The sequence below is a fragment of the Sebastes umbrosus genome, chromosome 22 (genome assembly GCF_015220745.1).
Source record: "Sebastes umbrosus isolate fSebUmb1 chromosome 22, fSebUmb1.pri, whole genome shotgun sequence".
Lineage (NCBI taxonomy): Eukaryota > Metazoa > Chordata > Actinopteri > Perciformes > Sebastidae > Sebastes > Sebastes umbrosus.
In genome coordinates this window covers 17,342,317-17,366,504 of record NC_051290.1, presented here as the reverse complement: position 1 = coordinate 17,366,504, position 24,188 = coordinate 17,342,317, and the positions used below count along the sequence as shown (strand labels likewise).

The following is a 24,188-nucleotide window of genomic DNA, read 5'->3' as shown; positions in this document are numbered from 1 at the left end:
TTCCATGAAACACAAGAGGCACTTTCCTTTAAGTCCGGCGCTCCATTCAGTCATTGAGCTTTGGCGCCGCATTTTGAAGCGCTATTCCATTTAGACGTGCTGAAATTTTAATGTTTTGTGTTGAAAAATGTTTTGCTATTTATTTTATTTTGTTGGCTTTGCTGAAGTTCTTTGCCTCATTTTGATCAGGTTATCGTTAAGGCTGCTCTGATGGATCAGCCACCGATCGTTATCGGCCTATATAGTTTGATCGGTAGTAGGGTTGGGTACCGAAGTCTGTACTTTTAAGGGTATCTACAGAATTACGTCGGTACTGCTGAGTACCAATTCACATTAAGACTGACAGCTGGTCAGTCTTAATGTGAGGTTGAAGGTACGCTGTTGAGTTTTTGACCACTAGTAGTGCTATCAGTGATGTCAACAGTTAACTGTTAATCGGTTAACCACAGAGAATATTTTTGACAGGTTAGTTGACAGGTTTGGGAGGGGAGAAGAGGGAGGGATTTTATTTTGTGTGGTGTTTAAAATGTTCTAAATAACTAACAAAATGTTTTAAATAAATATCAATGTTGTAATTGAAAAGTCATGACTTATTTTTACATCTGAAATTATATTTTTGTTATAACAGAAGGAACAAAGTACCAAAAAAAGGTACCGTTGGGTACAGCCTTGATTGCCGGTTTCTATAAAAGCCAATCAGAATTAGAAGAGCTGATCAGATTACGCATCGATTCTGGATTGAAATGTTTTCTATACTCATTTGTCTGCTTTCTTGCCTGCTCTTGAATCGCTCTGAGAGCGACATAGCTGGACACACCTGGCCTGGCTCCTCAGAGCCCAGTTGGTTAACATGGACGCTGAAGCTTCCTTTTGTCGCCCATGTTAATTAACATGCGTAACCAGTCAAAAATATTGTCTGTAGTTAACCGATTAACAGTTAACTGTTGACATCACTGATAGCACTACTAATGTTTACTACTATGTTTTAGGTGTCTGTGATCTTTACAGTCATACCGCTGATACAAAAAAATAGTTTTTGTATAGTGTAGCATGCACATTGTTGCATAATGACTCATACCAAATTATAACCCTTTTTGTAAGACAGCCAGTAGACAAAGATGACCATATTGCTAAAATCGAGGGTAGACAAGACCGATTCCAGGCTTCATAGATAAAGTGCTGTCCATATCCTGTGGGAGATGCGACAGCATCATTACTCATTGTTGGAAACCCTCGTGTATACCAAGGCCATACTGCCACAACAGATATATTATCAGTCAGGGATTCCTGAAGATACACAGGCTGGGCAACATTGGTGTCTAAAGAGTTTCAACACATTGCATTTATTGACATTATGTGACTTTGGCATTCTGGCACTTCCTGATTTTCTTTTTCTTTTTTTTGAAAAGCCCCTTGATCGTTGCGGATAAAGATGTGCTGTTCAGCCTGTGTGTTTGTATACAGCTTTATGTCTTGTTCAGCGTCTGTCCACTACTGCTGTTTTAGTTCAACCATGGCTTGTAAACGCGGTGGTTTTAGCCAGCTCATGCTGCCTGCTCTTACACTGAGCCGCTAGTCAACTTCCTGCTGGGATAACAGCCTGAGGAGAGTGTCACAGTGGAGGAAATAACCTGGGCAAATCGATGGACTGTTTTTTGAAATGCCAATCAGACTTTGAACAGAGCAATTTGGATCTGCCAGAGCCGTCTGCACTCGAAGGTGTGAATCCAAGGTCAAACCTTTTTAGAAATCCATTGTCACCCAGAGCTTTACAGTTTGAAAGACCAGATAAAAATATGTCAAGAAAGAAGCTTTGTAAGAGTGTCTAATGGAAGATAACAATAGATTGTGATGACCTTTTGCTTTATACTTTATGGTAGTTTACCAACTTGTCAAAGATATTTTGTAGCTTAGCATTAGACAATACAATCATCTACATGAATAGAGTGATGCTGTTCTGTAACAACTATTTAAAGTAAATTAGTGAAAAGCCCTTCTTCTAGATGGTGTAAAGCTTTATCTCTTCTTTGTCTGGTGCAGTATAGAGCTGTGGTGCATTGCAGATATACCATATATTTACACGACAGGGAATGACTTATCTTTACCTTTTGAAGTCACTAGTACACGGCTAGGAAAGTACTGTACTGTGAAACGTAGGGAAAGTGCCATGCATGCAGATGCTGCTACTGCAAACAGTGTGTTCCAGTGTTGGTCTTTATTAAGAGACGGATGCAGCTAGTGCAAATATCCTGCAGCCAGTTTATCCACCTTTTATCGACTCTTTTTTCCCTCATGCAGTGAGGTGAATCGGAGCAACCTCTTGTTCTCAAATACAGCATGAAGAGATACAAGTCAATTTCCTATATTCCCAGCTAGAGCTCAAGGCTGTAACATCACACTGAGATCAATTTATAACATCTGTGTTTGAGTTACCCTTGCCCTGTTGTGTAAAGAATAGGTTGGGCCACATATATAGGATGGTTGCATTTTGTGATGAGTTAACAGCTTATTTGAATTCCAGCTCTCTTGCACTGCTTCCCTAGTCCCATTTTACACAGTGAACCTTAACAAATCTTGGTTCACATATCGGAGTAAGACAGCAGTTTCCTGTATGGAAACATGCCATGTCTATACGCACTAAAAATAACGTGTTCAGGATAAATAAGGCTTTTTTCTACCCACCATAACAGCAGCACTGCTAAAAATGCTGCAAGTTGACAACACTTCTTCACTAACCCCATGAAACGCCCAAAATGACATGACATTAATCTGACTTGAGATGACATTCTGCTGAAAGTCTGAGGGTGCCAAAGACAAATGGCCAAGTAATAGAAACATCAGGTTTTTTACTGCTCATTTAATTCCTATTTTACTCACATGCTACACCTGTTTTGGTTTATTTTTTATCCTGTAGGCATTTGGCTTGACTTAAAGTTGAAACTTTAGGGTGACTAATAAAAATGACTGGGATTTGTTTGTTTGTAGTGAGCATGTAGGGTGTGATCTTCCAAGGGGAATGGTGGGGATTATTATCTCACAGAGATTTATGAAGGAATGAATCTCTCGTAAACCTCACAAAAATAAGGCTGATAACGCTGTAACAGTCCAACGGCCAAAAAGGCTTGAAAATGAAATGATTTTTAAATCGCTTGGCTCTGAGCAGAAATTGAATTTTTAACACCTTTGTTGTGTTTCCTTTTCTGACACATTGCGAAGTTCATGCCCGGCAAGGAATGGAATGAATGTAAAAGAAATCAAACAAAAAACATATTTTATCCCAATCACCAGATCACTGAATTCCTCCTTTTGATAGTCTTTATCATGTGACCCTTATCAAGGCTAAACTTAATAGCCCAAGCAGCCTCCAAAAGAATAAACTACAACAACTTCAGCTGCTGCTGTGAGGAAAGAAAACTCTGGATATCATCTTCTTTTATAATCGCTTCTTTGCTACAACTTGAAATTGGTTCACTCACAGTATTTATGATACTTAAGAACACATTTCATTTCCTTATGCACATGAAAATATAATTAAATGCCATAGATTATTACACTGCTGTCATGTCAATGTGGCACAAGATGCCTTCTATAATGCACTGGATGTGCTTAGAGAAAGTGGCAGTAGGCAGTATATTTTTGGCATCATTTGGCAAAAATTCCATAATAACCTTTCAGCATATTGTAATTCAAGTGTTCTGAGAGAAAACTAGACTTCTGCACCTCATCATGGCTCTGTTTTCAGGCTTTAAAAAATCAAGCCCGTAACGGGAGACTTTGACCAATCGCAGGTCATTTCAGAGAGAAAACGTTCCTATTGGCTGTGCTCCGTCATGTGTTCCTTCACCAGATTTCCCAATGGCGGCGGCTTCACAAACTTTCTAATTTTACATCTAAACAGTACACTACAAGATGATTCTGCAAACGTTTGAGGCAAGAAATAGGCATTAACGTAACATAATATTGATTCATATTTGAACAGCGCTGCCTAGTTTGACCGTTTGGTCAGAGTTCGTGAGTGATTGACAGCCTGCTCTCATAGAGAACAGCTGGACAGCAGACATCAGATCAGCTCTTACTGCTTGTTTTCCTCCGGTCTGTGAAATCTTGCAGATTTTGTTAGGAGCACCGGAGGACACAAAGGCACATGATTTTTTTCAGGTTACCTGTTTCATGTATTACTGTCACGATATAGCGACTGTTATATAAAAATAACTTTCTTTAATCATATTTGCTCCAATCTCGCCAACTTCAGCTTTAAAATTCATGTTAGTTGAGGTGCATTATCCAACAATATGTAGAACAATGTTTGTACAAATTAGCACACATGGCGCCAACATGTAAAATTGCTACAGTATTTGTTGTAGAGATTTTTGCAAATAGTTAACTGTCCTGTACTTGTTTTGTGTGGCTAATTGAAAGTGTAGGTCTTAAACATGACTGAAGCTTCTTTAAAGGTGTCCTCACATTTTTTTCACCTTTTTCTCTCAGTGTAAGCAGCTAATACAACAAAATGCATGAAAGTATAATAAACCTGGCTCATAAGCCTTCATTGTAATCGCTCTAGATGTTAACTGTATTTTTCCTCTTCCCACCACCACACCTTTTTTTTTTTTAACTCATTTTCTTTTCTTTGACAGCATTAAAATAAAACATGCCCACTGAAATGTTAAATAATTTGTTTAATGAAGAGCACCACCTCACTTCTGAAAGCAATAAGAAGCAGGTTGACAGCAGATTTTGGCGGTTGTACTAATTGACATTAATACATGTCCATTTGTGTCTGAGTTGGTGGAGTGCTTACTCTGGGAACATGGCCTACCATTAGCACTCTGCCATTTTCTTTGACATGGAACCATAAACAGTGGGCATAGCGCACTACTCACCAAATTAAAACACTAATTCACTTTGAAGGCTTTACAGTATGATAAATAATATCAATTTCAAAGTTGTGTACAGTGTAGATAAATAAGCCCCTTAATAGATTTTGCCCTTAAAATGCATCCTGATTCAATATCATCAGAATAGAGTCTCGTGAATCGTCCACTTGTGAGTACTTTTATGCTGAATAACGGGAAAACCTAAATGTATTTTTGTGTCAATAATCAGACTATCCCTTTTTCTGCTCTCAACATGGTGTCCCATATTCCAAGCCCAGTACTCCTATTTATATCAGTTTTGATAACATAATTAGATATTGAACAAAGGCACTCACACAATAGATGGGAACAAACTGGAAGAAAGATAGTAGCTACAAACGAGTCGATGTGTGATGTGTCCCTAACCGATAGAAGACTGAAATTCCATTACCTTCTATTCCTCAGTGTGCACCTTTTGATATTTGCAATAGTTGAGAGCTTTTAGTTTTGTATCTTATAAGCTACATGTCTTCCCTCATCGACTAACAGTGACAGCTGACAATATGTCAAAGACAGTTTTTTTCATTATCCAGGTGAGATTTATTTGAACAAAACACTGGTTGATCTCTTTGAGACACCAGATATAAGCATCACTCAGGCCATTCTTCTTCAAACCTTCAGACGTTTGGCCATTCACTGCAAATAATTACTTCCATAGACCAAGACATGCCTTTGTGTGCTGATGTGATGTGGAAAACTTTTGTCAGTTTCCTCTGTTAAGGCATGCTTCAATGCATGCCTAACACCATTCATACATTTAATAAGGGTTTGGATTGCAAAAAGGCCAGTGACCTTATCCTCCTTTTCAAATTCATATGATCCTTTTGAAAACACGCTCAAAGGATTCAGTTATCTTTACAAGTCACAAAGAGATCCGAGCACATTGCAGAGAGATCAGGGACAAGATGCCTTCCTCTAATTGTTTCAGTTGGCAGTAATCAATACGCAATCAGTTGTTATTTTTATTTTGCCTTGTAAAGAAATGATTTGCAAGCACTTTCATATTATTGTCACTGGAGGTAGACATGCAGGGGGGCGGACATTACTGGAACATCAGCACAAAATAATGCAATCCAATATAACAGCCATGCAATAAGTGCCACCCCTGTGAAGCTTATAATGTATAGAACACTGGAAGGTGTTGAATCACCTCTGTGTGTGTCTTTCTTGAGGCCTAATGTTGTGTATAGGGGTTGATGATGAACGATCTTCTACCTTGATCTGATTTGAAAACCTTGAATAACAGCCTCAACATTACATAGATTTAAATTAACACCTTTCTAACACAGTCACAATATTAGAACATCATTAGCACTAGATTAAAAATGTGTTGTGCGCCTCCACCTTTCAGTGGTACTGTCTGTTCTATACTATATGCTTTGTTACATGTAATAATAATAATACATATGGCTTGACTGATATTTGATGATGATCATAACAATAATAATCACCTAAATGTGCTATATAAAAACCATGACAGCAATGAAGACACAGCTTCCCACAAATATATAGCATACAAACACGGTGTGTTTAGCGATTTAAGTAAATCCAAGATATATTTCCCGTTATTTACAACTTCTGTGGAGCTGAAGGAATGATTCCAGAGGCTGATGAACAGGATATCAACAGGCTAGACAAAATGATTATGTCTTCCACAGCAGAGCCAGAATTGTCTGGGCCCTAACTCAAACTGGCCACACACTAGAGTAATAGATTTAACAGATTACAGCAATAGAGTTGTTGATTTGATCTGTTAAAGATGTGTACGTTCGCGGCAACAATATGTTCACCGTAACATACTTTTGCACTTGCTAGTCAAGTCTATTTACAAATGAAAGCTGGAAGTTTTGAAGTCTCAGAACTTTTTACAGTGTATTTTTTTTCTTTGTCCCTCTAACTGCGTTCTCTATTATCCATCAAATTCTCAACATTTTGCCAGAAATGTCAAACGAACTCCAAGAACTTGGATGTTGTCTTTGATTCCGGTTTGAATGTTTGTCTTGTTTTCATCAAGACTAAATCTTTAAAGCTGCCGCTGGTAACCTTGAGCAAATATGATGAAAATGTATTTTTATAAAACTGTCACTATATCCCTCTCTCTGGCTGGCATCCTGAAAAGGGCGCCGGCTGGGTACTCTAGTTCTGCTGATGGACTTCAATGCTCACGTGGGCAACAATGGGGAAACCTGGAGGGGGGTGACTAAGAGGAACGGCCTGCCTGATCTGAACCCGAGTGGTGCGTTGTTGTTGAACTCCTGTGCTAGTCATGGATTGGCCATAACAAACACCATGTTCGAGCATAGTGTGGTTCATAGGTTTACTTGGTACCAGAACACCCTAGGCCAACGATCGATGATTGTCTTTATGGTCGTATCATCAGATCTGGGGCCGTATGTCTTGGACACTCTGGTGAAGAGCGGAGCAGAGCTGTCAACTGATCACCACCTGGTGGTGAGTTGGATCAGATGGAGGGGGAGGCTGCCGGACAGACCTGGAAAACCCAAACATGTAGTGAGGATGAACTTGGAACGTCTGGCTGTGGCCCCTGTCCACAAGGTCTTTAACTCCCACCTCCGGAAGGATTTCTCGTGCATCCCGGGGGAGGCTGGGGACATGGAATCTGAGTGGGCCGTGTTCAAAGCTTCCATTGTGGAAGCTGCTGCTAGGAGTTGTGGTCGGAAGGTCGTCGGTGCCGGTCGTGGCAGCAACCTAAGAACTTGATGGTGGACGCCAGCGGTAAAAGAGGCTGTCAAGATGAAGAAGGAGGGCTTTCGGGCTTGGTTGGCCCGGGGGTGCCTGGAAACAGCAGACATGTACCAGTTGGGCAGAAGGGCAGCAACTGTGGCAGTCGCTAAAGCAAGAACCCGGGTGTGGGAGGAATTGGGGAGACCATGGAAAAGGACTTTCGGTTGGCCTCAAGGAAATTCTGGCAAGCCGTTAGACAACTCACAAAGGGAAAGCAGGGCTGGACTCAGACTGCGTTCAGCAGGGGAGGAGAACTGCTGACCCGGACTGGGGATATCGTCCAGTGGTGGAAAGAGCACTTTGAGGAACTCCTGAACCTGACCAATACGTCCTCCGTAGAGGAGGCAGAGTTTGAAGACTTGGGGGAAGGCTTGTTCATATCCTTTGCAGAGGTCATTGAGGTAATCAAAAAGTGCGTCAGCGGCAAGGTGCCGGGGGTGGATGAGGTTCGCCCTGAGATAGTGAAGGCTCTGGACATTGTTGGGCTGTCTTGGCTGACACGCCTCTTCAGTGTCGCGTGGAGGGGGACGGGAGGGTGTGCTCCAACTTTTGGGTCTCAATATAGTGACATATTTATAAAAATAACTATATTTGCTCAGTTTTGACAGGGAAAAAGTAACTTTTCTTATATTAAAAGTTGGATTAAGTTTTGAAGATCTCTGTATTCCAAACTGTTCATTCCCTGCAGCTAGTTCAGAATGCAGCAACAAGGCTTTTGAAAAGTTTAACTTTTATTAATCACCTCTAAAGCAAACAGCTACCCAAGTTTATATATTGGGTTCTTCTGTTTATCTATTTGATCTCAGATCAGCAGACAAACCCCATCTGTCTTTTCAGAATTCAAAGGGAGGCTAAGCACTCCCACTGCGGTCTCTTAACCACCAAACAACTCGAAATATGAATGCCAAACTAAAAACAACAAAAAAACTTTTTACAAAGTTTATTTATCTCTTAAAGTATTTCTTGCAAATATGTTACAAATTGATCCATTTCTTTTCTAACTTTTTCTGAACCAAAAGTCAATGTACTGCATCGGTGCAAGCAAGAAAAAATCTGCTTACAACCAATAAACCACCCACATTGCCAGTGCGGAATCAGAACGCTCGATCATGCTAGGGCAAATTTAGGGCTCAGGTCACTTGACTTCGCCCCAGTTGGCAGATACTTTTCACATATCTGCTTATTTTTTTGCCATGCATATTTGAAGAAAAGAAATTGGCCACTCTGCAGCTGCTCTCCAACAGATTGAGGCTTAAACTTATTCACAGGAAAAGATTTCCAGGGCCATCCATCAGTCAAGATGATGCCAGAATCTGTGTGACTCTCCCAGATAATGACTTATGGAACGGTCAAGCTGAGCCTATAAATGGAAAGAGAATTTTTTGTGTGGGGCAAGTCTTACAGGCCTGAGATCTCACCTGCTGGGAGCATACAAGGCTTGTTAAGGGAAGCTCTTTATGATTAGTGTTTTGAAAACAGAATCTGGGATAGAGAAACACGCACAGATGTATAAACACCTGCATCTATTGGTTACATCATAGTGAGACACTGTGTGGACAATTCAGATAAGCCTCAAGGTTAGGTTCAAAGTTCAAGGATGAGTGTACAAAAGTAAATTGGCTTTTAAAAAGTTTGCAGTGTTAGTATTAATGCACGGAGTCATCATATTATCTTTATGTGTCTATGGTGTAAAACTTGTAAGCACAATAAAGAGTGATAATACATCAGCAAATATAACATCAATAAACAGGATGCGTGTTTGCTTTCTGGCGACTGACTGTCAGGTGAATGAGTGAGAGATTAGCAACCACATGCGGTTTTCATTCCGGTGAAAACGAGAGCTTGATATGCCCTGTCAAATGTTCTCACTAACTCCATGAAACCTGTTTGTCGTTTGTATTTAAATGTAAATTTAACCTTGTTGTACTTATCGCGGTTCTTCTTGTTGAGTTACCTGTTTGTTTAAACTTAGCTTTTGAGACTGAAAAATAGGTATTTATAGATAACACAGACATGCATTCCACAGTGAAGCATAGTTTATATTTCCATGAGGGATACAGATAAAAAAAAAAACAGAAATTCTCATTAGTGCTGCTTTTATCTTTGTTGCAAATGTTCAACTGCCTTTTCCCTGCTTTGAAAATGGAGACTGTAAAACAGCATGATGTGTTACATTTGGGAAAGATATTTCTTCAGAGTTAAAAGTTTGGAACAATATCATTGTCTGACCTGTATTGAAAAACACAAAAAGGGAGTGAGTTACCCTATGGTTACAAACCATCCCTGATGATTTGTAAATCAGTTATCCTTGGAAAAACATAAAACTATTAATTCATATTCCACCAAAAGGGTAACATGTAGGGTTACTGAGCATTTTGCTTAAACTTAGGGCAATAAAGAGAAACTGTAATGTGCTTAATCAATGTAAAATGAATGCTAAAACATACAGCACCGCCTCTTGCTTAAGTCAAGGTTGGCATCAAGGCCATCTGTGTAACACATGTCAATATCATCCAACGCAGCCACTGATAACACACTCAGATTTAGTCCAAATTGCACCCAGGGCTCCAAATTAGTTGTTAACAACCTTTCAGTCAGATGAAAATCTTCACCAATACAAGTGAGTGCTCCAGCCATCCAAGCTGATGGAGCAGCACCAACCACTGCAGATGATTCCATTTCTGACTTTGGCCCCATCAATATGCTGGCAAATAGCTGTGTTGGCACCGTTGTTTCCGTGGTGCTGTATGCCAGTGTGGCAGCAGGTGTCACACCTGGCTGTGGCCTGGAGGACTATTAGCCCATTTTTCACGGGCTGTCCACATGCACAAAGGAGGAAAATCATATTTTTACCTTTCTAATTTGGTAGGGCCAATTTCCCAAACACTGCATTCCGTGTCGCTGCTAACACCCACTGTTGGCCCGGAGGGGGTGCAGGCAACCGCGTGCTTCTTCCGATACACATGGAGTCCTTAGCTGATTATTTTCAGTTGTCAGCGCAATATGTGCTGAAGTTGACACTTGCCCCGCCGGTCATGACCCCATTGTGTAGATGACCAGACTTAACCGGCAAGAGCAACTAGTGCAGTGACAAGGATGTGATCCTGTAAGGATATGCCATGCAGGGCTGTCACTTTTCATTGACAATTTGAACTACCGTTTGAAACGAATGAATATCTGTAATGATCTGGTGAAATTCAAAATTCACAGTATGTGTGACAAAATAATCCCCACTCACTTCCAAGCTTTTTTGGAACTTTAACCACATCTCACAGTCAATAATGAACTTCCATGCTCAAAATCCAATGGCAGTGTGTAAGTGCACCAGGCTATTGGTTCAGTGAGGAGCATTCTTAAATTGCACTGTTACTTTAATCTACTGCATGCCCTGCTACCCTCAGTAAACTAGGCTATTGCTGTTCGCTACGTTAATGCAAAATGAAGTAAACCAGCGAGCCGTGATGAATGGATAATCATGACACTGAGCTGTCTGAAAAAGCAATGTGTGGAAGCATTTTGGATTTGTCACTATAGATGGGAAATTGTATGGCTCTTTGCAGACTTAAAGAATGCAACTTCCTTCCAGCAGTGTTACCACAACAAATCAGATCTCACCTGTCAAATGAGGTGGCGGCAGAACAAAACAACATCAATTCTTTGCAAGATTTCAACGTCCACAAACCACTATTGTCAATCCAAATTTGCGATTACTTTTTCAAGATGTTTCTTTATTTCCCTCTCATTATTGCAGTTTTACCTATTCACAGCAGCTATACCAGTCATTGTGATGTGAGTGTATATCTTATTTGTTGTTAAATGTAGCTGGATGCAGCACTATCATGGATTGAAACTAGATTTCTCCGGTGGTGGTCAAGTCCTTTTTTTCCGTCTTGATCAACCTTGAATGTTGAATATCAGGCTTTTTATTTTTCATATCAAAAAATAATTTTTATAGAATTGGCTTTGAAGTAATGTAACAGCTCTTCTGCTTTAATCTGATGGCCTTGCGAGTCCAAATTTCAAGGTGTTGTTTTTCTTCACACCGTGTTCTCACTGCAGCCCATGCAATCGTGATGTCAAAATAGACTACATAAGTTTTAAAAAGAAAAAAAGTGTTCTGCCTCTGCACAGTCTGTGTGGGCTGTGCTGGCTGAAGTCAAAACAAACACAATTGTACCCATGGCCGGCAGTCAGGAAGAGGCAACAGCATCTGTCGAGGAAGGCTGTTATTTGTTTTCCTCAACTTTTCTGGTTTTCTTTTCCCCAGGACAACTCAAACCTGCTCAGAGGCAGAGACATAACACAGAATGGCAAACCAAAAATGCCAGCTGCGACCCTATAGGGCTGTTGAATGTTTATCTCTGGCCAGTGTCCATCAGCTGTCCAGATGAACATGGTTAACAAGCACCTGTGTGTTTACTTCTCACCTCATCAACGGGGATGGAGAAATTGTAGAAAGTGAGGGGCAGAAGAACACCATCTAGCTATCTAGCTCCGACTCTCTTGAGAGATCTCTGTGATGTTTGATATGGCTTGTTCTCAGTGAGCAGCCCTTGATATTGGCTACCCTTGCTTGGGTATTCATCCGTGAATCATTTTTCTTGTTTTGAAATTGATTGAAATGAAAGCATACAAGGGTCTAGCCAAGTAATAGTGCCAGCTTGAACTCTGATGCACATAAATAAGTCAGTCAGTGAACTTTTCTGTACTTGAGTTCCCCTGAGCAGGCAATAAAAATCAGCAAGGATTGCAAATAAGCTTGTTACTACTTCCACTAGCTTGTGTGGTCAGGAATATTTTTACTTCTGCAGATCACAGCAAACATTAGAGCTCTATAATGATTTGAGTGGTGGGATGGTGGGGAGGGTGTTAAAGGTGGAGCACCAGTGGCTACTCTTGTAGCTGTGTGATTAAAGTAAGTATAGTACAATGTAGAATAAGCTGGTTGAGACAGCTTTTCTCCATGCTTTTATTTTACAAATCTCACTTTTTTTTTTAGTGGATGACGAATTTAATCCAGGTGCCCTGTATCATTTTAATGTGCATCTATTATCGATCACTTGATCCAGTATCGGGAGCTTGTGAATTATTTCAGTTTTTCGCTTTCCTCTTTAGAATAATACATCATTTGCCCATCTTTCTACGCAGACATCCCAAAGACAGTAAATAATGTACTGATGTGGAGCTAGTCAGAGATTGCAACTATTAAATTAACTATTTGCTTCACTGAATATTTGATTTTTGCTTTACTTTACCGTATGCTCATCCAGCTCCTCAGTTTTGTGGCCCCTGCTCATTTCTTCTCGCCAGGTCCAGCTTGTGTTCCCATTATCATTTGTTCCTTAAGGTATGCAAGGAACAAATTACGACGTAGTGCTGTTGCAAATGTGCGCCTTGTTTTTCATTAGTATGGCTAGACTAATACAGGGTTTACTGACCTGAGAACAGCAGGTGTACTCCACCGTGCTGGCACCTTCGAGCGGCAGCACTTCATTAGTCGAAGCAATTACTTTTGGGCAGTTGAGGTTTCACCTGGGTTCCATGAGTGTGAGTGTGTGTAACTAATGGAGAGTGTGGACCTACACCTCATGGACAAGTCACAGTAACCATTCAGTGATCGGGAGGGACAGAAAAGTTTTCTCTTGAAGTTTTGGAGAGAGTTTGATCATAATAATGACAAAAATTTCATGTGCTTTTAGAGTTATTTATTGGCACACTGTACTGTTATTTCAAGATCTGGCTGGTATTTTCACATCTCATTCAGTAATTGGGAAATCTTGAATTGGTCTTTCAAACTGTATCTTCACATCAATTTCAGGAATCTTAATGAAATGTATTTTAATGGGAATGATAGATTGCAGAACTTTATGTAATAGCCCTGCTTTAGCTTTGGCCTGAAAGGGAAAAAAAGATGTTTTCGAGGGACATATTAATTAATTACATACTAATGAATGGTAATGTAACTGGTAAATGGACTTACATTTATATAGCGCTTTTCTAGTCTTCCGACCACTCAAAGCGCTTTACACTACATGTCAGCATTCACCCATTCACACACATATTCATACACTGATGGCAGAGGCTGCCATGCTGCAAGGATCTAATCTAAATACTCATTCGGACACCGATGGCACAGCCTTGGGGAGCTACTTGGAGTTATGTGTCTTGCTCAAGGGTACTTCGACATGTGATTGGACACGTGATTGGTGGACGACCATGCTCTACCTCTGAGCCATAACCGCCCCTAATGAACACAGAAATATCCAGTGTGAGGCATCCCTGTTTATTCCCTGTCTAAACACCCATCTCATCTAAATAATTATGTCCTCCCTGTGCAGCTTTGGTATTATTCTTTATCACCTAGCATAATAAACTCTTAGCCCCCTTGTAACCAAATTATATAGTTGCTATAAAACCCTACAGTCACTGCACTTAGCTGCTCCCCCCCCCATGTGACACATTCAGTTGATCATCAACAACATCATCAACATTTTCAGCTCGGCTTTCTCACAGTAAATAAATAGACTTCCCATGATCCTATCTCGTCTCTGACCTCTTTTAACTGATGCGTCATTTATTTAAAAAAAAAAAAAAAAGAATAGTTTTAGGACTAATTAGCTCATGAATAATTTGTGCTCAATCAACTGGTGACTACATTTCAAAGTTTACACCCTGCGAGACAAACTTACACAGCCCCACGATTGCAAAAACAAGGCCAGCGAAATGTAGGGCAATGCTCCCGTTCACCCCTCCTCGCCTCATCAGGTGACTCAGACAAGACTACAAGGAGTAGACATATGTGCTCCGCTACAGGCCTAAGCTTAAGGGAACATGCTGTGAAATGTACACCACCTGTGTGCTTTCCTGCCTGCAATATTACTGTGGCTACAGTCGCTACGACAGGCACAGCAGAGGTCATTTGCATACTTTATGACTCTAGGTAAAAGAGGATAGCGACGTAGGCAGGCAGGGAGTGCATGTGAGAGAGAGAGAGAGAGGAAGAGAGATGGTAAAAGTGTGGCTTTTTACGTGACTCATAAGGGCCGGCAGTTAAAAGTGGTCAAATCCATCTTTAGGCTGAGATGTGCTGATGGGTGAAAGCCAAACAGCTTGGAGGTATGTTGTCTTTGACAGTTTGTTTTCTCTAACAGGACACATGTTTTGTAGCCAGGCCCTTCTGTGATGCTGCCTCTTTTCTGCTGCTGTTGTTGTTATTGTAGCTTGCTCTCTACTCCCGAGGCTAGCTCGGGCTCCGGCCCGGGCGTCTGTACACTTGTCTCTGTTTTCCTCCGCCTGTCTTGTCTGTAGTGGATCAAATAGAGTGCCGTGAGAACTGCTTATCTTATTTGAAAGCATTTAATAAACTGGTCTCCAGGCCGGCTGCTTTTAAAATGGAAATAAAGAAGCTGGGGAGGAAGTGAAGGATTTCAGTGGATACCTTTTGTGTTACACAATAACGGGAGGAAATTAAGTTATAGTTTGGTTACAGTTGACTACATATGAAGAATTTAGAACATGCTCATATTCTCACGGTTTGTTTGCTGAGTCACAAGCAGAAAGAGGGTGGACTTTAGCCACTACATAAGAGCAACATCACTCTAATGATTTACAGTGAGCATAGACTGATGTAACATGGTCTCTTTTTGTACTGTATACTGTATGTGCCAAGTCATTTCTTCTTGAATGACATGTCTTAATTATTCATTAAGTGCTAACGTTTATCCTATAATTTTTTTATTCATCATTTTCATTTTGTTTCTAATGAATGAGTAATTATCTGCTAAAAGTGATTGACAGGTTGCCCCAGGATGCACAGTTACCAGAGCTTAGAGATATTACTTCTCCAAAACTAATTACGTGTAATGACTGACTTAATATCACTGATATAATTTTGACAGACTCCAATATCGCAGCTTAAAGTATCTGCGATTAAAGGGAGTACTTGCTGCAAAAAGGTTGAATTAGTGACAGGAGTAGAAACACACTTATTTTCATGTAACAAGCTACATATTAGCGATGCCAATTCTAGATACTAGTTAGCACCACCTTAATTTAATCATTATTATAGTTTGATGGTCTGTGCTGCAATATGTGGTATATGTACACACTTTTACTGAGTATGTACTTCTGTCTTTCACTCACACACAAGGACAAAAGGCTGTTAAAAGAAAGCTTTTAGGACGTGAATTACAAACCTGACCTGAAGTCTACTAATTTAAGGCTCTTTATTAAAGATATATTTAATAAGCAAATAATTAAACAGTTTTGAAGAAAAGCAGCACACTCCCTTTTCACCCATGCTCTGAAAAAAACCCACACAAAGATCCTTCTTTGAGTAATCTATTTGTCATCCTCAAAACTAACATGAATGCAAACACCAGACACACCAGTATAAATATTAAAATGTTATTTCTTTTGACTGTGCACAACACTATTTGTTGTGTTTATTTGTTGACGTGGACACTGATGTGGTTCAAATCTGCAATAAAGAAACTTAATTTTAAAATCTGAGTAAGGGTTAAATCAGCAGCAACTGGACTTGGTTTAGATTCTTGAAGACGTTTCACTTCTCATCCAAGAAGCTTCTTCAGTTCTGGCTAAATGGCAGGGGAACCCTGCTAATGACTCCACAGAGGTTCAGTTCCTGGGTTCCCCTGCCATTTAGCCAGAACTGAAGAAGCTTCTTGGATGAGAAGTGAAACGTCCTCAAGAATCTAAACCAAGTCCAGTTGCTGCTGATTTAACCCATACCTGGATACCATGACCTGGATGACTGAGAACCTTCACAAACTTAATTTTAAAATAAAATACTAATAGAAATACTAATCAAAAGTAATATGGTTTTGGTATTAAAACAATCATACTGTGTCCCCAGGATTAAGACAATATTTAAGTCGAGCACAGTTGAGAGAATATTTAACATATTTACACTGCAAGTGTTTTTTCACAGCATTAAATCACCACAATCTGTAATCATCATAGTCTCTCGATGTAGTTCTCTATGAGGAAGTTCACCGTAAGAGCGACAGTCAGGAGAGACTTATTATTTATGTCTGATGTCGGGCCATTAGATCCTTCATGGTAATTAGTATTGTGTAAGCAGTCTGGCCCTGTTGCCATTTTAAAAGCTTGCATTGCTGCTGTGCAAGGCTGTGGATAGTGGCTGAGATATAAGATGAACTTCCTTCAAAAGAAAGTACTGTATTCCAGCAGGACTTTATATTTATAATATATTGCTGAGAATTCAGTGTGAGGGTCTAAAAGATGATCAAAATCCATCTTTGGGTCAGTAAACTTTCTTTCCCATCAGTTTGTGGGAGCTGGCACAGGGACGAGGAAGAGAGGTGCTCCAGGGAGAACAGGGTGCTGATAGCCGGTAGAAGTTAGGTTTAGTATCACAACTCAAGTCATGTAGAGTGCAGAGGAGATTATTGCAGCAACCGCTGGCTGTTGGTTGGGCAGTTCATATGAGAGCCGATACTTCGGTACCAAGTCGATGCCAAAATTCTGAAAACATGACATACTCATTTTTCTACAGTACTGCAGGTACCGGGAATCAGGGCTCGATACTAAAGGCATCCTGTTGTCCTGGGGACAATAGAAAAGTTCCGTGATAGTGCTACATTGTGAACAACAAATCCGTTTTGAACTCGGCAGGATGAGAGCTTTTAACGTAAGCTGTTGAGGCAGCATCTGGGGTTAATAATACATTAAAAAAAACAATATACAAAAGATAATAAAGGAGTGTATGTTGGCCAGATGTGTCACTATCCTTGCACATGGTGCATCTCCAATACAAATGTCATGATATGACATTGTAGCAATGAATGGAAAATTAAAGCAATATGTGATGGTGCATTTTTGACACATTTGTCCAGTCTCGACCTCTCCACTCATGGACTGGAGAGGTCGAAGCGGACTCACCATGCAATAAATGGAAGCAGTGCATTTTTGAAAATTAAAAAAAAAACATATTGAGCATAGAAATGGAGATATTGAGTATATGAGGTGGTTTACGGGGTGGATTGAAAGGTTTCTGTAGATATTTAGATAGTTGCTTTAGTCACCAATTGTGTCATGGTCACCATTTGAATCCATTGTAACCGCCTTGAATTCAACCTGCAGTTGCTTTTTTTTTTAATATATATATATATACTTATATAATTACTGTTCACCTCCACCCATCATACTGAGTTCAATATTAAATGTGAACTAACAGTGAGCTGTAGTAATCTGCTGTGCAACAGTTTTCATACGTTTGGATAGCTGCAGAAAGCTGTTTTTTAAATCAATTTTAGTTGTTGAACAATGTGGTAGAAATTGTTTTTCTCTTGTTTCCTTTGCATAACAATTTTTTTTTAAAACTTAATACATTGTTTGGGATATTCTAATTTAATACCAAACTATCAGTTTTAAGAATCTTTTGCACCCGATTATACACTACAATTCAAAACACCTCAGTCTCAATGTCTCGTTTTAGAACATTTAATCAGCTGAGATTATTGTTGTACAATGAACTGAAGCAGCGCGATCAGGGGTCATGCTGGTGATTAAATTGTACGGCAATTAAATCACCAGCATGATCATGCCGGTGTTTGAAAAAATCCACTAAAAACAAGTGCTCGCACTTTAAAACGATAACCTGAATAGAACATCCAAAGAGGAAAAGTGTTGAGGTTCATCCTTATGTATTACCTGTAATTAAAACAAATAGCATAAGTATATCCTTGAACCTTCTTTCTTACAGTGTACAGAATGACTTCCTGTTGTGGGGAGGTTGTGTATGATAAAGGTAGAGTTAGACAGAGAAAAAAAGACAGATTGAATGAAGGAGCGCAGGGACCATTATACCCTTCAGAGGGCTATAGCGGCCCCCTTGTAACGGATGTCACAGGCATTCTCTGCTGTCCTCTGCTCTCATGCTGTATGACAAATATCTGTGTACTCTTTCGATCATCCTAGGGGCTGAAATAATGCACTTTGCTGCCCCTGGTCCCCAAACGCCAGGCATGCATCAGCACTTATATCCTCTCAACTTTGCTTTCCTTTCTTGTATCAACTACATTCTCTCCCTTTTCTCCCCTCCTTGCTCCTTTCTCGGGGCTTTCTTTGGAACTAATGATACCGTGAAAAGCTGATGCCAGCGCCTGATGGCCACACTCTTGTGAAAAACAAGTCCAAAAAGTGGCGAAAAGAACTTATTACTTCAATTATTCTCTGTGCTCCTAGTCGTAGATTAAAATGATGATCTGGAAAACACTCTTCACAGTGTATGGTTTTTGTTCTCTGGAGAAGCTGTGTTCATTGTGTTTTGTAACAATGCGGCTGCAATGCAAATCACAACCATCCCCTCTCTTGTTACTTGTTATCTTTTCTTTAGATGTGGAATTGAAAAAGAGTCCTTGAGCTGGGCTTTTCCACAACACTCGCCCACACACACACACACGCACCATCTTTTACAGACGCATCTCTTTTTTTCGGATACTAACACAACTCTCACACACACACACACACACACATTTTTTGACGTATGGGTTGAGTATATTCTTAGAGATGTTGTTTACCCTTCATGCTTGACGTGATTTCAGAGTGGAGGTGGTACCAAGCTGTCCTTCTCTTGCGCATTACATGTTTCAAAAGACAAGGCTTGAAAGCAGTGCGAGCCAATGCAGCACATACTCAATTATACAAGCATTTGATGGAGTCGAGTGTTCATGCGTACTAGGCCTCTTTGTAAAGACCCAGGCCATTTTACCCTTGTACAATTCCGTAACCGCCAACTCCATACAAAGATATTCAAAGTAAGCCATGAAGTGAAGGCGAAAACAAATAGTGAATAGTACACGACAAGAAAAACTACTGTGGAGGAGGTGGTGTGATGATAGTACACTCTAACTACAGCAATTTCTGGTAAATGTCAAAAATATGGAAGTTGATAGCTTAGCAGAAAAAAATGCTATTCAGGAAAGTCTGTGCTTAGCCAGTTACGTCTCACCAATATGCCATAATAGATTATTGAATTGCCTTGAGCGCCCATTAGAGCACTTATTTGGCCATTTGTGAGTGAGGGAGCCTCAACTTTGACTATGACAGTAAATAAAACATCTATGAAGTAGCAGTAAATAATGTAAACACACAGCGGGATGATGGAACCTGTACTGAAAGAGGAAATGGAGCGTTAAAAGGTGGCACATTTGGCAGGACTGCCCTGGGGCTAAAAAGCCCATCCCCACCTGACCCACCTTGCACACTTACTCTGATCTCAAAAGTCTCCACAGATTGTCAGTTGTAGTGCCCTGCAACATGTTTTAAACACAGCTGGGTAACACACCTCGGCCATTGAATATTAAGAATTAATAACTCTATTCTTTGAGTGTTTTTGAGCATTTAAAAGCCCTCCTTGCATTTCATAATTGTTTGTACTCAAACTCGTAAATATGCTCTCAACTATTTCATCTTTCTTTTCACAACAAGCAATGAAATCTGTTTTCACACTTTGCTACTATTTCTATGCCACCACGCCTGTGACAGCCGTGTCCGTCTGTCTGTCTGTCTGTCTGTCTGTCCTTCTGTCCTTCTGTCCTTCTGTCCGTCTGTCCGTCTGTCCGTCTGTCCGTCTGTCCGTCTGTCTGTCTGTCTGTCCTTCTGTCTGTCCGTCTGTCCGTCTGTCCGTCTGTCCGTCTGTCTGTTTGTCTGTCTGTCTGTCTGTTCGCATGCACTTCCGACCCATTCTTGAACGCGATATCTCAGGAACACCTGGAGGAAATTTCTTCAAATTTGACACAAACGTCCACTTGGACTCAAGGATCAACTGATTAGATTTTGGTGGTCAAAGGTCAAGATCACTGTGACCTCACAAAACACGTTTCTGGCCATAACTCAAGAATTAATTTGCTAATTATGAAAATTTCAAACACATGTCAAACGGGATAAAAAGATGAAGTGATGACATTTAGACAGACATGGATGTAAACTGCAACTTGACTTGTTGGCGGGGGCATACAACGGTGAGGCGGTAATTTTAGTTAATGTACTGTAAGGTATACCATACAGGGGTGGGGGAAAATCGATATAGCATAGTATCGCGATATTTTGCGTGGCAATAATGTATTGATACACAGATGTTCAATATTGATCTTTGTAGCGTGCTTAGTCTAAAGCTAAAGTGAAGATCCTGGTATCTTATGAAACTAAAAACCCAAGGAATCTATTGCAACCATGTCACGTTAGCTTGTCGGGGAGAACGCTAAATAATGCTCCAAATTAATGCTAAATTTTGGAGGGGAAAAACTGGCCAGGCCATTTTCAAAGGGTTCCTTTGAACTCTGACCTCAAGATATGTGAATGAAAACTCTGAGATGAACAGAATAAAAACGGTATCTTATTAGATAAAACAGATAAATTGCAGTTGAAAAAATGTAAAGTTAATAAATTGCAATATCACAATGGCATCTTATCACAATACTCGCAAACTGTTTAAAATTACAATAAGATAATATTGTGACTTAAGTATCTGGTGATTCCTACCCTTAATACCACATATCACATGTGGTAATAACCATTGTTCCATCTATTAATTGTTTTTGTATATTTTTGAACAACATAATATTGAAATGTATCTTGTATCTGATATATTGCAAATGTATATTTGTGTATATTATATTCAATGTATGTCAAAGTGTGGGTGCTGCAGCAGTTTTGATCCAACTATCTGTATTGATTTAACATAACATTACATGTTATATACAGCAGGTATCTGACATCTGCCTAAAAACATGGAGTTAACATATAATCATATGTATATATGAATGACCCTAACCATGTGTGAAACCTTCATTTACAGAGTGGATTCTTTACTGGAACACATTTATATTGCAACTGTAAATTAATAAAACTCTCAATTATATAATTACCCATAAAAACAACTAACATTCCTGTAGTTGTGAATGGGACCTCACGGCAGGCCAATGAATGAACTGTAGTCAAAGGAGAGGCTGCCAGTTGTGGAGTTTTTTATAAAGGTCATACTTGATGTAGCAGTGTAAAAAGTGCCACGGCAGATCTATTTGTTTATTATCTGTGTAACCAGTGTTCAGTGACTAGTAAAAACCTGCTATAAATATTTTTACAGTAATCTTTGGTCCACATGAAAAGTGAGGCAGTTGCCCATGAAGTTTTTGTCTTTTATTTTGCTCTGGTCGCCAAAAAAGACGGATTAATTGACAGAGAATTTGTAGCACAGTGGTGCTTAATGAGTCAAAGAGCACAGTTTACATTGCCTCATCCCTCTTTAAGAGGAGCAGAAAAGAGATTTTGGTTTTGACCTAATAGTTTTATATGCAGTAAATTAAGTAAAACAACCACATGGTCTTTAATAAAGATTCTCACACAGTAGATCCAAACTGCGCAACCTCCACGTGAGGCATTGCCCCGTCCTGAGATTTGCTGAGTGTAGGTGATAATAATTCTTAGAACAGGTGCTGCACCATAAGCCCCAAGGCCTGGGGAAGTGAATGATTAGTGGCACTCCCCCAAGATGCATTGCTCCTCTGTATTAAAACCAAACTCTGCCTTTTATTCCCTCCAGGGTTTATTAAGTGGGCCAGTTGCCATAGCGACGCTTTGGCAGGATATTGCCAGGATAAGCCGTAATGGGTCTCCTGACGCAGTTCACTCTGCTCCTGTGGAAGAACTTCACTCTCCGGAAGAGACAAAAGGTACACTTCTGCTCACCAGCCCCCTTTGCAAATCAACGTATATCTGCTAAAATTGGTCAGCAATGGAGGGAAAGTGAGGATATGGTCCCAGGGTTGTGTTATCAAGGGCAACTAAGTTATTCATGAGAGGGGAAGGTAATAGGAGGGATTTACTACGAAAATTGTCTCCTATAGAAGTAAGCCGCCTTTAACTCTCCCACTAGAGAACAAGAACAATCTTACCTTAATGCCGACCAATTCAATGTGTCACCTTCAATTTTTGGAGATGTATCTCTTGTGCACGTTATGTCACATTGCCTGTGTTTTAGTTCTAACAAAGCCAGTCTTCGGCCTAATAGAACGGGATACGGAGTGACGAATGTTAAATGCTTTGTTTGAAGGGCAAACACTCTTTCTGGTTCTTTTTACAAACTCACCGCCACGGCAAGACCTCAGCAGTGTTATCCAAATGTGTAGAGTCTTTGCAATTTACACAAATGTTACCAGACAATTAAAGGTTATTAATAATATCTACTCTGCAAGTGAAAACTCAAATGATCTAACAGACATTGCAACTGCTGTTACTCCTTGCATACCAACTGACACTTTACTTTACAACTTTTTATAGTGAAGCATCAGCTAAACTTTTACCTGCTTTCATCATCGTCATTTACAGTTCAACTGATTTCAACGCTGTGCTTCAAATAGTTAGTTTAGTTCACCTACTTTAAGTGCTTACATAAAAACTGCCAATTCAACTGTCAACAGGGAATAAACTTCAAACTAAAAATTCAAATAATTTCAGCGATTACACTTCAAAACACACTTTAAGTGCTTCAATTTAAACAGCAACTCCCATGCTACATTTCTGATGCAAACAATTAACATCTTAAGACATTTGAAGCTATTTGCAGTGTTTGACTCTGTGATTTTCAGCGGTATGCAAGCACATTGAAATTTTCTTCGGATAGCCTTTTCTACTGTAGTTCATAGTAGGGTCCCGTCTCTGGATTATGTGTAACTCTTTTGATTTGTGTACCCTAAACAAGAAAATAGACACAATTGTTGCGTCTAACTAAATATAGATTCGCTAACAGAAATATAACTAATTTCTGTAACGTATTAACAGTAGTAGCGGGCTCAGTTTTTAAGTGCAGTGAAGATACTAACATCACATGAAACTAGGAAACCCAAGGAATCTATTGGTACCAACCTCGTCATACTAAATTAAATAACGCTCCAAACTTGCACTAAATTTTGGCGAGGAAAAACTGGCATGGCGATTTTCAAAGGGGTCCCTTGACCTCTGACCTCAAAATATGTGAATGAAAATGTGTTCTAGAGGTACCCACGAGTCTCCCCTTTACAAACATGCCCACTTTATGATATTCACATACAGTCATAGTCAAGTCAGCACACTGCCTGTTGGGCTTGAGTTTGCCATGTTATGATTTGAGCATATTTTTTATGCTAAATGCAGTACCTGTGAGGGTTTCTGGACATTATTTGTCATTGTTTTGTGTTGTTAATTGATTTCCAATAATAAATAAATAAATACATACATTTGCATAAAGCAGCATATTTGTCAACTCCCATGTTGATAAGAGTATTAAATACCTCACAAATCTCCCTTAAAGGTACATTTTGAACAGATAAAAAATGTGCGATTAATTTGCAATTAATCGCGATCAACCATGGACATCATGTGATTAATCGTGATCAAGTATTTTAATCGATTGACAGCCCTCAAAATACTTGCTGAATATAAATTATTTACAGCTACATTTCCAAATTATGTCAATTTAATTCTAGATTTTTAAACAATGAATGC

The 24,188-nt window shown here is 39.7% G+C and overlaps 1 protein-coding gene and 1 long non-coding RNA gene across 2 annotated transcripts in view; one reads left to right on the top strand and one right to left on the bottom strand.

The window, feature by feature from the left end:
• Nucleotides 1–24,188, top strand: part of LOC119482014 (phospholipid-transporting ATPase ABCA1-like) — a 191,122-nt gene that overhangs the window by 19,174 nt on the left and 147,760 nt on the right. Inside the window, exon 4 of the mRNA XM_037759373.1 lies at nt 22,249–22,378. Within this exon, the coding sequence (XP_037615301.1) occupies nt 22,313–22,378 (66 nt within the window). The 5' untranslated portion in view covers nt 22,249–22,312. The remainder of the gene's footprint in view (nt 1–22,248; nt 22,379–24,188) is intronic.
• LOC119482015 lies at nt 272–13,890 on the bottom strand. The gene is made up of 3 exons (XR_005205350.1): nt 13,626–13,890; nt 2,557–2,563; nt 272–281 (listed from the first exon to the last, which is right to left on the bottom strand). It is a non-coding gene; the product is annotated as an uncharacterized LOC119482015 (long non-coding RNA).